Source organism: Entelurus aequoreus, linkage group LG22 (assembly GCF_033978785.1).
Source record: "Entelurus aequoreus isolate RoL-2023_Sb linkage group LG22, RoL_Eaeq_v1.1, whole genome shotgun sequence".
Lineage (NCBI taxonomy): Eukaryota > Metazoa > Chordata > Actinopteri > Syngnathiformes > Syngnathidae > Entelurus > Entelurus aequoreus.
The window spans coordinates 4,050,842-4,064,987 of record NC_084752.1 but is presented as its reverse complement, the minus strand read 5'-3'; the positions used below and the strand labels follow the sequence as shown (position 1 = coordinate 4,064,987).

General features: G+C 37.7%; 2 protein-coding genes across 5 annotated transcripts in view; one reads left to right on the top strand and one right to left on the bottom strand.

The window, feature by feature from the left end:
• ppm1kb (protein phosphatase, Mg2+/Mn2+ dependent 1Kb) overlaps positions 1–14,146 on the top strand; it is a 95,664-nt gene that overhangs the window by 47,118 nt on the left and 34,400 nt on the right. Inside the window, exons 2-3 of the mRNA XM_062032836.1 lie at positions 5,859–6,085; positions 9,518–9,663. The gene's annotated coding sequence lies outside the window, so the exon portion shown is untranslated. The remainder of the gene's footprint in view (positions 1–5,858; positions 6,086–9,517; positions 9,664–14,146) is intronic.
• The window catches only part of herc3 (HECT and RLD domain containing E3 ubiquitin protein ligase 3), a 60,947-nt gene that overhangs the window by 44,121 nt on the left and 2,680 nt on the right, over positions 1–14,146 (bottom strand). For 3 of the 4 annotated variants that reach the window (XM_062032831.1, XM_062032833.1, XM_062032832.1), the window contains exons 2-8: positions 11,021–11,328; positions 7,862–8,021; positions 6,103–6,179; positions 5,812–6,033; positions 5,613–5,704; positions 3,027–3,157; positions 2,638–2,947 (exon numbers count right to left, since the gene is read on the bottom strand). In XM_062032831.1, the coding sequence (XP_061888815.1) occupies positions 2,638–2,947; positions 3,027–3,157; positions 5,613–5,704; positions 5,812–6,033; positions 6,103–6,179; positions 7,862–8,021; positions 11,021–11,243 (1,215 nt within the window). In that variant the 5' untranslated portion in view covers positions 11,244–11,328. The remainder of the gene's footprint in view (positions 1–2,637; positions 2,948–3,026; positions 3,158–5,612; positions 5,705–5,811; positions 6,034–6,102; positions 6,180–7,861; positions 8,022–11,020; positions 11,329–14,146) is intronic. The other variant, XM_062032834.1, reaches the window with a different exon arrangement.

Genomic DNA, 14,146 nt, shown 5'->3' with positions numbered 1-14,146 from the left:
CCCCCAGCCAGGTCCAGGCGCCCTGGTGGGGGGACAAGGTGGGCAACTGAAGTGGGCGGATCTTTCCTCTCGATGTCTACGGCAGTTTAAACAAAAGATGAAGTCCGTAAGGTTTGCTCACTTTCGGTTGACATCCAAAAGTACCAGCTAGGGAAAAGTTAGTTTTCCTTGCTTCAAGTTGTTTCATATGTTTTTGGCGTTTCGCATGTACTTCCAAAGCCTTGAAACTTTGTGATCCATAGTCAATATTATCATGACACCACGTGCACAAAACCTTTCCGGGACGATCGATTTTCCGAATAAAATCACAGAACAAAGTCGTAACTTTCTTCTTCCCAACAGTATCAGTGATTTCCCTTTCCATCCAGTCCCATCGGAACTTATTTTTGACATGTTTATCAATTTCTTTTACTCGTAAAGCGTCCTTTCTCTCGAGAACCGACATTGTTTACATATGGAAAATGGCCGTATAGTAACCATTATGAATGATGACGTTATTAACGTCATCATTCATAACAGATGTCCTGATTGGTCACAAGGAACATATCGACCAATCAACTACGGCGTAATATGAACTACGTCTCGAATCTTGATTTAGGGTCGGAGATTATCCCCCGAGATTAAAAAAGACGGAATTCCGACTATAGACGGAAAAATCACATGCCTGACTAATATAAAACCTCACAATAATGTCTGATTGAATGCTAAAAACGTTATGACAGACCGCCTTAAAAAACGTAATGGAATTTTACATTTTTCTATGACCGATAAAACACTGAATATTGACAACATATGAATGTCACGCCCCCTTTCGATCGACATATTTTACAATCAAGTTAAACGCAACAAAAATGTAAAACAGTGAAATATGAACGCGAAGGGTACAAAATAAACCCACCTACAATCTGATATATCTGATATTTGCTGAATTTCCCCCAGGGATCAATAAAATAATTTCTATTCTATTCTATATATCACTAAGCTTTAGAACTTTGTTGTGAAAATCTCCTTCCGCGTCTGTGGAAACGCCTCCCGCCCGCACTGCTTGGTGCCTCATCTGAACTGCTGTGACGTAGATTACCATAGTAACTAATTAGATGACCATAGTAACTGGTACATCATCCATAAGCGCAAATTCCAACCATTGAAATACTTTGTATAGTTGAAGACTTGCGGTCATTAGAAAACATGACTGCACATCATAATGGCAGCTACAGTTTCCATCTTAAAGATCTAAAAAAATTATTTGAGAATGTCCGGCGGGCCAGATTGAAAAGCTCAACGGGCCGCATGTGGCCCCCGGGCCTTAATTTGCCCAGATATGATCTAGATCAGGGGTCACCAACATGGTGCCCGCGGGCACCAGGTAGCCCGTAAGGACCAGATGAGTAGCCCGCTGGCCTGTTCTAAAAATAGCTCAAATAGCAGCACTTACCAGTGAGCTGCCTCTATTTTTTTAATTTTATTTATTTACTAGCAAGCTGGTCTCGCTTTGCCCGACATTTTTAATTCTAAGAGAGACAAAACTCAAATAGAATTTGAAAATCCAAGAAAATATTTGAAAGACTTGGTCTTCACTTGTTTAAATAAATTCATTAATTGTTTTACTTTGCTTCTTATAACTTTCAGAAAGACAAATTTAGAGAAAAAATACAACCTTAAAAATGATTTTAGAATTTTTAAACACATATACCTTTTTACCTTTTAAATTCCTTCCTCTTCTTTCCTGACAATTTAAATCAATGTTCAAGTAAATGTATTTTTTTTATTGTAAAGAATAATAAATAAATTGTAATTTAATTCTTCATTTTAGCTTCTGTTTTTTCGACGAAGAATATTTGTGAAATATTTCTTCAAACTTATTATGATTAAAATTCAAAAAATTATTCTGGCAAATCTAGAAAATCTGTAGAATCAAATTTAAATCTTATTTCAAAGTCTTTTGAATTTATTTTAAAATTTTTGTTCTGGAAAATCTAGAAGAAATAATGATTTGTCTTTGTTAGAAATATAGCTTGGTCCAATTTGTTATATATTCTAACAAAGTGTAGATTGGATTTTAACCTATTTAAAACATGTCATCAAAATTCTCAAATTAATCTTAATCAGGAAAAATCACTAATGATGTTCCATTAATTATTTTTTTAAGTTTTTGTCTTCTTTTTTTCGGTTGAATTTAGAATTTTAAAGATTTAAAATTGGAGATAAACTATGTTTCAAAATTTAATTGTCATTTTTTTCGTGTTTTCTCCTCTTTTAAACCGTTCAATTAAGTGTAAATATCATTAATTATTAATAATAACATAGAGTTAAAGGTAAATTGAGCAAATTGGCTATTTCTGGCAATTTATTTAAGTGTGTATCAAAATGGTAGCCCATCGCATTAATCAGTACCCAAGAAGTAGCTCTTGGTTTCAAAAAGGTTGGTGACCCCTGATCTAGATCCTGCATTTATATGTATGTCATGCAATGTGTATCCCATCTTTTTTGTTATTTTAATTTGTTTCATTTCCTATTTACTTTTATTTGATTGATTTATTATCATTTGAGTCACTATTACCTCTTTGTATAAGCTTTCTATTGTCTTTCCCACGACCATGTAACAACAATGTTGTGTAACAAAATGTAATCACATACCTCCTGATTAGAGTACAATAGGAAACTGTGTTCTCCTCCACAGATAATTTTGGTTACTGCACATAGAGAAGACAGATGGAGAACATTCTTTTCGAGCGTGATGCTCAAACGAGCTTTGAGTTGCGTCCATATGAGGTGTCGCGCGTCTTTAGTCTTACCCGATCTGTGTCCGGTCCTGGTCAGGAAGCCAGTCGAGACAGGAAATGGGCTTTGGGCATTATCCTGAGTTCCTGTGCCCAGCTGACCATGGCGGTTACAACCGAATGCATACACCAAACCAGAGGAGGGCACGAATGCCAGCGTGTGGTGACTGGGAAGGAAGAAGCGTTTCATGCAGGACTCAGCCACAAATCCAACGTCATCCAATCCCCAATGCCTTGTGTGGTTACCTGCCACAGGTGATCTGGGATACCTCCGTGCCCATCAGCTCCAGCACCCGTCGGGGTAAAGATTCATTGTTGTTGGAGCCGTGACCCAGCTGACCACTCGAACCTTCGCCAAATGTAAACAAGCCGCCATCCTGACAAAAAGAAAATTGGTTCATGTGTTTTACTGACATTTAAACACAACTGGAATAAATAAGAAATAAAAACAGCTTGGCTAATTAGGATTTTTAATCTAAAAAAAATACAACTGCATTCTCAAAATATTGTGTTTTAAAAAAAAAATTAAATAAACAAAATTTTGTAAAATATGCTAGAAATGTGTACATACAGAGTACAGAGAGTGTACATATGTATATGAAGTGGAAAAGGGGTAGGAATAAATAAGCGTTGCTTCTTCCCACTCCTTTTTGGACATGTTTTAAAGAAAACGCATCATTTTGAAACTGTAAATATCTTCAAATAATGCCAATCTGAAAAATCTATTTTTCTATTCATTTTTCAGAAACATATGACTTTGTTTTCAACTTTTTTTCTCAAAAATAAAAAAATAAAAATCTTTATTAACCTAAAACTTTAACTTTTTTATTGTAAAGTTAAACCTTTGGTTTTAAATCAAAAATTAAAAAGTTATGCTCCTGTTGACATGACTATTTTCAGAAAAGTTAAATTTAATTTTTATTTTTTTCATTATAAACACAATTAGGTCATGTGTTTTACTGTCATTTAAACACAAGTAATTTAAACTGAATCAATAAGAAATAAAAACAGCCTAGGCTAATTAGGATTTTTAATCTCTAAAAATACAATGAATTCTCAAAATATTCACGTTTTTAAAAAAAAAATTTAATCAACTTTATTTTGTAAAATTAAAAATATGTTAAATGTGTACGTACAGGGAGTGAACATATGTATAAGTAATTGATAAGTGGAAAAGGGGTAGGAATAAATAAGCGGGACTCCTTTTTGGACATGTTTTAAGAAAATGTAAAAATGTGACGCATCTTTTTGAAACTGTAAATATGTTCAAATAATACCAATCTGAAAAATCAATTTTTCTATCCATAAAAATACAACTTTTTTGTCGGAAACGCAAGACTTTTTTAAAACTTTTTTCCTAAAAAAAACAATAAAATTATCTTTATTAACCTAAAGCTTTAACTTTTGTATTGTAAAGTTAAAGTTTTGGTTTTAAATTTAAAATTTAAAGTTATGCTCCTGGTGACATGACTATTTTCAGACAAGTCAAATTTAATTTTATTTAAACACACTATAAACACAATAAATTGGTTAATGTGTTTTACTGACATTTAAACACAATTTAAACTGGAATCAATAAGAAATAAACCTAGGCTCATTAGGATTTTTAATCTCAAAAATACAACTGAATTCTAAAAATATTCTGTTTTAAAAAATAAAATAAAATAAAAAAACAGAACTTTATTTTGTAAAATAATTTTTTTTTTTAAATGTGTCCCACTCCTTTTTGGACATATTTTAAAGAAAATGTAAAAATGTTCAAATTATACCAAACTGAAAAATCTATTTTTCTATCCATAACAATACAACTTTTTTGTCAGAAACGTAAGACTTTGTTTCCAACTTTTTTCTTTTAAAAAATATTAAAAAATCATCTTTATTAGCCTAAAACTTTAACTTTTTTATTGTAAAGTTAAACTTTTGGTTTTAAATCAAAGAATAAAAAGTTATGCTCCTGGTGACATGACTATTTTCAGACAAGTCAAATTTTATTTTATTTAAACACTATAAACACAATAAATTGGTTCATGTGTTTTACTGACATTTAAACAATTTAAACTGGAATCAATAAAAAATAAACCTAGGCTCATTTAGGATTTTTAATCTCAAAAATACAACTAAATTCTCAAAATCCTCTTGTTTTAAAAAAAAATGCAAAATTAAATTTAAAAAAAACTTTATTTTGTAAAATAATTTTTTTTTAAATGTGTCCCACTCATTTTTGGACATGTTTTTAAAGAAAATTTAAAAATGTTCAAAAACTAAAACTTTAACTTTTTTATTGTAAAGTTAAACTTTTGGTTTTATATCAAAGAATAAAAAAATATGTTGATGACATGACTATTTCTTTTTTTTTTCTCGCTATAAACACAATCATTCAATTAAAATGTATTTATATAGCCCCTGATCACAGATGCCCCAAAGGGCTGCACAAACCACAACTTGCAAAATTGATTTGTTTCTCTGCATGCCTGACACTCCTTCATTGAAATGTATTTCAAATACAATGCACCCAGAAAGTTTTCACAGTGCTTCACTTTTTCCACATTTTTTAAATGTTACAGCCTTATTCCAAATTGGAATACATTTACTTTAGTCCTCAAAATTCTGCACACAATAATGACTAATACTGACAGTGTGAAAAAGTTTTTTAGATTTTTTTGCAAAAATATTAAAAACAAAAAAAATGTAAAAAATCAAGTATTCACAGCCTTTGCCATGAAGCTCTAAAGTGTGATCAGGTGTGCATCCTTTTTCATCCTTAAGGTGTTCTTACAGCTGAACTGGAGTCCACATTTAGTAAATTCAGTTGATTGGACATGAAAAAGTCACCTTGGTGAGGGCTGCTGTGTGCTCCTCGCCACAGCTGATGTAAACCACTTTTTGAGACCTCAGAAACTTGATGTGGCACGGAACAGCTCGGTCTAAGAAAAGGAAGATCTTCAAATTCTCATTTGAAACAAGTGGTGAAAAATGGGATTAAACGCAAATAATAGTGTGTCCAACTGACCTAAGGCCAGCCCACGTTTACCTTGTTTATCATTGAGACCCAGTTGACCCGCTCTGTTCTTCCCCCAGCCGAACACGGCTCCAGACAGGGAGAGCGCGAAGCTGTGGTCCCCTCCGGCGGTGATCTGCGTTAACGGAATCCCCGCCAGAGACTTCAAGGGCTGCGGGAAAAGCTTACTGGACTCGCCTTTGCCCAGACCCAGTTGACCGTTGGTGTTCTGGCCCCAGGTGAACAGCTGACCATCTATGGAGGGAACAGCGCACTGTAAGAACACGACACATGTCTGGATGTTGGGGTGAGTTTGTGTTATACCTCTAGAAAGTGCAATGCAGTGTTGGTTACCACACATGACTTGGGCAATGCTGTGGTCACACAACCTTTTCACCATCCTATTACAAAAAAAACAAACATTAATGCATGTCTTTGTAATGGCAACACAACAGTGATGTCCACCAAGGCTTGAAACTGAAAAATAACACGGCTATAATCTGTGACCTAAAATAGCTAAAAAGAAGTACGTTTTTAGCAAAAGTGGATGATTCTGATGAATCAGTTAGTAAATCAAAAGTGCTATGTAAATGTATGGAGAAAAAAACAAGGAAAGCAAGGATGACAGATGAAGATAAAAATGTACAAGATTAAGATGTACATTTATGGTAATATCATTTACAATATTGTATAAAAAAATGTATATATATATATATTAGGGCTGCAACTAACGATTCATTTGGTAATCGATCAATCTGTCGATTATTACTTCGATTAATAATCGGATAAAAGAGACAAACTACATTTCTATCCTTTCCAGTATTTTATTGGGAGAAAAAACAGCATACTGGCACCATACTTATTTTGATTATTGTTTCTCAGCTGCTTGTACATGTTGCAGTTTATAAATAAAGGTTTATTTTAAAAAATATATATATATACTGTATATATAAATAAATAAATTAAAAAAATAAAATAAAAATTCCCTCTGCGCATGCGCATAGCATAGATCCAATGAATCGATGACTAAATTAATCGCCAACTATTATTATAATCGATTTAATCAATTAGTTGTTGCAGCCCTAATTATATATATATATATATATATATATATATATATATATATATATATATATATATACACACACACACACACACACACAGGTATAGATATAGAGCACACTTTCCGCGCGCGATGATGTCACGTTATCGATGAGAAAATGCATTTTTAGACAATATGATTTGCCTGAGCGGCTAGGAGACACCGTGAGTAGCAAGCGGTACAAAGTGGATAAGAAAAGACAGAATTTTTTATTTTTTATACTTGGACTTCCCGCCGGCCTGATTTTGGACGCTGTAGTTTGGGGGCCCCTGATTTACATTGTAGATTGTCACTGAAGGCATCAAAACTATGAATGAACACATGTGGAGTTATGTACTTAACAAAAAAAAGGTGAAATAACTGTCTAGTTTCTTCAAAATAGCCACCCTTTGCTCTGATTACTGCTTTGCACACTCTTGGCATTCTCTCGGAGAGCTTCAAGAGGTAGTCACCTGAAATGGTTTTCACTTCACAGGTGTGCCTTATCAGGGTTGATTAGTGTAATTTCTTGCTTTATCAATGGGGTTGTGAATGAGGTGTGTCCAAACTTTTGGCCTGTACTGTGTGTGTGTGTATATATATATATATATATATATATATATATATATATATATAATCAAATTGCAAAATTGTACATTAAAATTGTGGATTTCTTTAGTAATTTTTATATTTCTACAATGTCCTATACATTTTTATTGTATTTTATATGGATCTATTTTGACCATTTGTATATTGAATATAATCAGAATCTTTGTACTGTACTGTACTGTACAATAAATCCTAAATGTAATGACATTATGTTTCATATTGTTTTTAAGACTACTAAAAATTGCATTAATAATCATTTTAATATTTCTTACAGACAAGTAATAAAAAAATGGATGGATGGATAATACATATAATTTAAAAGAAAATCCTCAGAATTCCCATTACATTTTAAAATCCAAGCGACTGTAGAAAAAGTGCCAAGCCCACTGTTACCTCGGCACTCGAACAGCTGCCTCTGCGGTCCCCAGGCCGAGCTGACCCCCTTCACCGGCCCCCCACGTGAACACTTGGCCCTGCTCGTTGATCGCCACGGAATGGGCCCGGCCGCTCGACACCGTGGCGATCTTCTGGGCGTCCAGAGATCCCACCAGCTCTGTGGAGAGATACAAACATGGTGTGTACCGTTACCTTAGTGTACATAACATATACATATCATTTTTACCTTTTTGTTTTTTCCAGCTGCATTTAGCAAATAGTTATGACGCAATGTTCTCATGTGTCCAACTCATAAGCACAGGTATTACCCTCTTGTGGTTTATTGCATCAGGCATCTTTGTTTGTTTGAAATCCTTCACTATTCATGAAAAAAATAGCGGACATGACAGAGCTGGGAGGATGGTGTTTTAACTTGACCGTCCACAGAAAAGACATTCCACTGCATTTACCTTCTATAGTCAACTGCAGAAAATACCAAGGAAATATTTGAGAAGTACTGAGTTAAACTAACATGCCTGTTTTTGGGGGATTTGTGGGAGGAGACATGCACAGAGAAAACATGCAAACGTCCCACAGAGATTTGAACCCTCGATCTGATGTTGAATAATGTACTACTCATGATTGAGGCATCAAATAAATCTGTAGGGGGGAAAAAAGCAAAATAAATGGGAAAAAATGTTCAAGGACTTGCACCTTTGTCCAGACCTGCACCAAAGTTGAATGACTTAGTTCACCACTGCACCAACAAGCACACTGACAGAGGGGAGGAGAGCAGACTCCCAAATAATCCAAATTTGTACATAATATAGTGAATCATTCATACTGTAAATACACACCAGCTGTATGGGACAGAATTTTTATATACCGTATTTTTCGGACTTTAAGTCGCAGTTTTTTTTCCATAGTTTGGCCGGGGGTGCGACTTATACTCAGGAGCGACTTATGTGTGAAATAATTAAAAACATTACCGTAAAATATCAAATATTATTGATGTCATTCACGTAAGAGACTAGACGTATAAGATTTCATGGGATTTAGCGATTAGGAGTGACAGATTGTTTGGTAAACGTATAGCATGTTCTATATGTTATAGTTATTTGAATGACTCTTACCATAATATGTTACGTTAACATAGCAGTTGGTTATTTATGCCTCATATAACGTACACTTATTCAGCCTGTTGTTCACTATTCTTTAGACATTTTAAATTGCCTTTCAAATGTCTATTCTTGGTGTTGGCTTTTATCAAATACATTTCCCCAAAAAATGCGACTTATACTCCAGTGCGACTTATATATGTTTTTTTCCTTCTTTATTATGCATTTTCGGCCGGTGCGACTTATACTCCGGAGCGACTTATACTCCGAAAAATACGGTAATAATAAAGTACTGTTATTGGCATATCAGCACTATGCAAATAAAACCTTTTTTTTTTTCACATACAGTACAGGACAAAAGTTTGGACACACCTCTGTGGGGGGAGGTGTGGCCAGCGCGCTTGCAGGAGCAAAGGTCACCGCCTCCGTCTGTGGTGCTGAGGACGAGCACCATCGGATATAGGCGGGGACATGTGCTGACGGCGAGACACAGCTGGCATGTGATTAGATTTCGCAGGTGGGACGTTTCAATCTAATCATCTGTTGTCTTTAACAGTGAGCGAGCAGGAGGAGGAGAAGAGAGGCATGACACAGAGGACTGAAAAGTCGAGTGTCATATGGATATTGTGGGAAAAATAGAAACCGTTGTTAAACCAGAACGGTCTCCAGCTGACGTGTGTGATCCACCAAACCTGCTAGGAGGTAACTTCCACAACCTCATTCAATGTGTTTTTCTTTATTTTCATGACTATTTACATTGTTGATTGTCACTGAAGGCATCAAAACTATGAATGAACACATGTGGAGTTATGTACCGTAATTTCCGGACTATAAGCCGCACCTGACTATAAGCCGCACCAGCTAAATTTAGGGGGAAATACAGATTGCTCCATATATAAGCCGCACCCGACTATAAGCCGCAGGGTTTTGATGTGTAATTAGCGTAGTATATAGGGGTTCCTGCTACCACGGAGGGGATTGTCGGGACAGAGATGCCTGTTTGGAACGCAAAGCGTCCCATTTATTAACAATAAATCTTTCAATCATTCAATCAAACTTTCACATCTTTGACATGGCGAACAGCATTCGTGCAGAGTACAAATAATACAACGGTGCAAAGTAATACAAAGTGCTCGCCTGTACGTTATCAAAATAACCAGCCTACCGGTATATGAAAAGTCAGTCTTTAATCATTGTGTCATCGTCTTCCTCCTGCGTACTAAAACCACCGAAATCCTCTTCGTCTGTGTCGGAGAAGAACAGGCCGTAAATAAGCCGCACCCTTGTATAAGCCGCACCCGTGTATAAGCCGCACCCTTGTATAAGCCGCAGGGACCAGAACGAGGGGGAAAAGTAGCGGCTTATAGTCCGGAAATTACGGTACTTAACAAAAAAAGGTGAAATAACTGAAAACATGTTTTATATTCGAGTTTCTTCAAAATAGCCACCATTTGCTCTGATTACTGCTTTGCACACTCTTGGCATTCTCTCCATGAGCTTCAAGAGGTAGTCACCTGAAATGGTTTTCACTTCACAGGCGTCATAGTTTTGATGCCTTCAGTGACAATCTACGTCTGTTTTTAAGCCAAAATGCTTCCGTTCTCCCTTTTCTGTCTACACACTGAGTCTCCTTGTAAGTACTCCGTGATTGTGCGCTGCCGAACATGCTCCTCTGCTCGTAAAACCAGCAATGTCGCGACATGACGTCATGCCTGGGAACCAGTACTTTTCAAACAGACTATAGTACCGTTTTTGATTCATTAGTACCGTGATACTATACTAGTACCGGTATACCGTACAACCCTACTGTACATTCATGCACGTAATAATGCGATCACTGCATGATCGTTATCAAGCCTTGCTGGCCAGGGCTGCGTGGCCAACTCGCCCTTGTCGGGCTAAGCAAGGAGGGAATGTCAGCAGTCACTCTCACGAAAGTCCAGCGTAATTAAATAGTTGTCCTTTTAGCGTGCAGTCCTCGCTCTCCATAAAAGAAACCACAAAACCCTTCGTGTATGTCTTGTCCCACATTCCTAACAGGCCGGTGAACGTTTCCTACCTGGGGAGGCGCCGGCTTTGTCGTGGCCCAGCTGCCCACAGCTGTTGGAGCCGCACGTGTACACGCTCCCGTCATGCAGCAGGAAGACCGAGTGCCGCGCGCCGCACGCCACTTCTTTGAACCCCATGCCTCTGAACGCCGGACAGCTGGTGGGCTCAGTCAGCGGGTCTCCGTCCGCGCCCATCCCCAACTGGCCATCTCTGGCGTTACCCCAGCACAGCATGACGGCGAGGGGTCGAGCACCGGGTGTGAACGACGACGACAATCAGGCTTGCGAGTCGCCACGCTTTCTCCTCTCGGGGGGATTCCTGGGGTAAGAAACGTGCACAAGTTGTTACGACATCTCGTCTTACCGCGAATGCATTCTGCATGTGAGCTGCTTAGGAATAAATATTGTCTGTAAATGGCGTGTTCTGGTAAGAGAGTTAAAAAAAAAAACCCCGTCTTGACTAATCCCTTCTTAGGCAGCCCCGCCTTCATGTCTCTACAGTACACTTGCACAATACTGTCCTTGATAAGAAACGGTGATGACCAAAAACATAACATTGTATTTTGTAAATGTTCACTCTACATGTGCTGTACTCGTATTGCAGTGCACGTAATAGCAAAGTATGACCGACAGCAGGGATTCTTAACCTTTTTGACCTCGGGGCCCAACTTTTCCACTAAAGAGGGGCCTGGGACCCACTCAAATATTACCACTGACTTAGTAATCTCACTCTAGATTTCAATCATATTCAATAATTATATCTAACTTACTTAGTTTAACAGGATAAACCTTGTCAAATGATATGATAATATAGCTAATATAGACACTTATATCATTTTTTGTCTTCATTATAACACTTATATAAGACTTTTAAAGTCATTTTGATAGTAGGCTAATATAGACTTACATCATGTGTTGTTTTCATTATATATGATACTTTGAAAGTCTCTAAGGGAGAGCTCCGCCACCCGGCGGAGGAAGCTCATTTCGGCCGCTTGTACCCGTGATCTTGTCCTTTCAGTCATAACCCAAAGCTCATGACCATAGGTGAGGATGGGAACGTAGATCGACCGGTAAATTGAGAGCTTTGCCTTCCGGCTCAGCTCCTTCTTCACCACAACGGATCGATACAGAGTCCGCATTACTGAAGGCGCCGCACTGATCCGCCTGTCGATCTCACCATCCACTCTTCCCTCACTCGTGAACAAGACTCCAAGGTACTTTAACTCCTCCACTTGGGGCAAGATCTCCTCCCCAACCCGGCACTCCACCCTTTTCCGGGCGAGAACTATGGACTCGGACATGGAGTTGCTGATTCTCCTCCCAGTCGCTTCACGCTCTGCTGCGAACCGATCCAGTGAGAGCTGAAGATCCTAGCCGGATGAAGCCATCAGGACCACATCATCTGCAAAAAGCAGAGACCTAATCCTGTAGTCACCAAACCGGATCCCCTCAACGCCCTGACTGCGCCTAGAAATTCTGTCCATGGTAAATGGTAAATGTGTTATACTTGTATAGTAGCGCTTTTCTACCTTCAAGGTATTCAAAGCGCTTTTGACACTATTTCCACATTCACCCATTCACACACTGATGGCGGGAGCTGCCATGCAAGGCGCTAACCGCGACCCATCAGGAGCAAGGGTGAAGTGTCTTGCTCAAGGACACAACGGACGTGACAAGGTTGGTGGAAGGTGGGGATTGAACCGGGAACCCTCAGGTTGCAGGCACGGCCACTCTCCCAACTGCGCCACGCCGTCCATAAAAGATATGTACAGAATCGATTTATACAGAATGTGATTTGCATATTCTGTATAAATGGGCAGCACGGTGGGACAGGGGTTAGTGCATGTGCCTCACAATACGAAGGTCCTGAGTTAAGGCTGGTTCTGGGTTGTTCACTAAGAACCAATGTTAACCAAATGCATGCTTCTCTTTCCTGGCAGAACAGGTTGTCAGCTAATACTCTTATATTGTTCAAATCAGTAACCGGTAGTAAAACTCCTGCTTTTCTCATGGCCCAAATAGTTCACAGTAGCACTATACATAATCATAATACCAGGGCGTCCAGTGAGGGGCGTTTTGTACTCCCTCGTCCCAGGAAGAACGCTTTGCGGAAATCTTTTATTTATAAATCTGTATCGCTCTGGAATAACCTGCCTCAAATTCTCACCGGCATTGAAAGTAAACAGGTTTTTAAAAAGAAAGTAATATTTTATCTGAGTCTTTAAATTAGTTTGCTCGTTGATGATTTGTTTGGTTTTATATTGTGTAGTTATATTTATGTGGTAATTATTATTCTGTGACTGTAAATTGTTTGCTTGTTTTCTTATTGATGCTTTTATATTATTTATTTTTCTGTATTGTGTAGTTATAATTATATGCTTTTACTTGTAAATTGTATTGAATTGTGGACCCCAGGAAGACTAGTGGGTTGTTGTGGCATCCAGCTAATGGGGATCCTTAATAAAAATCAAATCAAGTCCTGTGTTCAATCCCGGGCTCGAGATCTTTCTGTGTGGAGTTTGCATGTGTGGGTTCCCTCCGGGTGCTCCGGCTTCCTCCCACCGCCAAAAACATGCACCTGGGGATAGGTTGGCAACACTAAATGGTCCCTAGTGTGTGAATGTGAGTGTGAATGTTGTCTGTCTATCGGTGTTGGCCCTGTGATGAGGTGGCGACTTGTCCAGGGTGTACCCCGCCTTCCGCCCGAATGCAGCTGAGATAGGCTCCAGCAACCCCAAAAGGGGACAAGCAATAGAAAATGGACGGATGATTTGCATATTTAAATGGAGGCGTGGACAGGCCTCAGCTCAATGTATTTATTGCTCTTTTTTTACTTTTGTAGCTGTATGCAGCAATAGCACCGCTGAAGTGGCAGCTGGCTGCATCAGCTCTGTGTTATATTGTTTTATGTTTTTTGATTGATTGAAACTTTTATTAGTAGATTGCACAGTTCAGTACATATTCCGTACAATTGACCACTAAATGGTAACACCCCAATTAGTTTTTCAACTTGTTTAAGTCGGGTGCACTTAAATCGATTCATGGTACAGATATATATATATATATATATATATATATATATATATATATATATATATATATATATATATATATATATATATATATATATATAT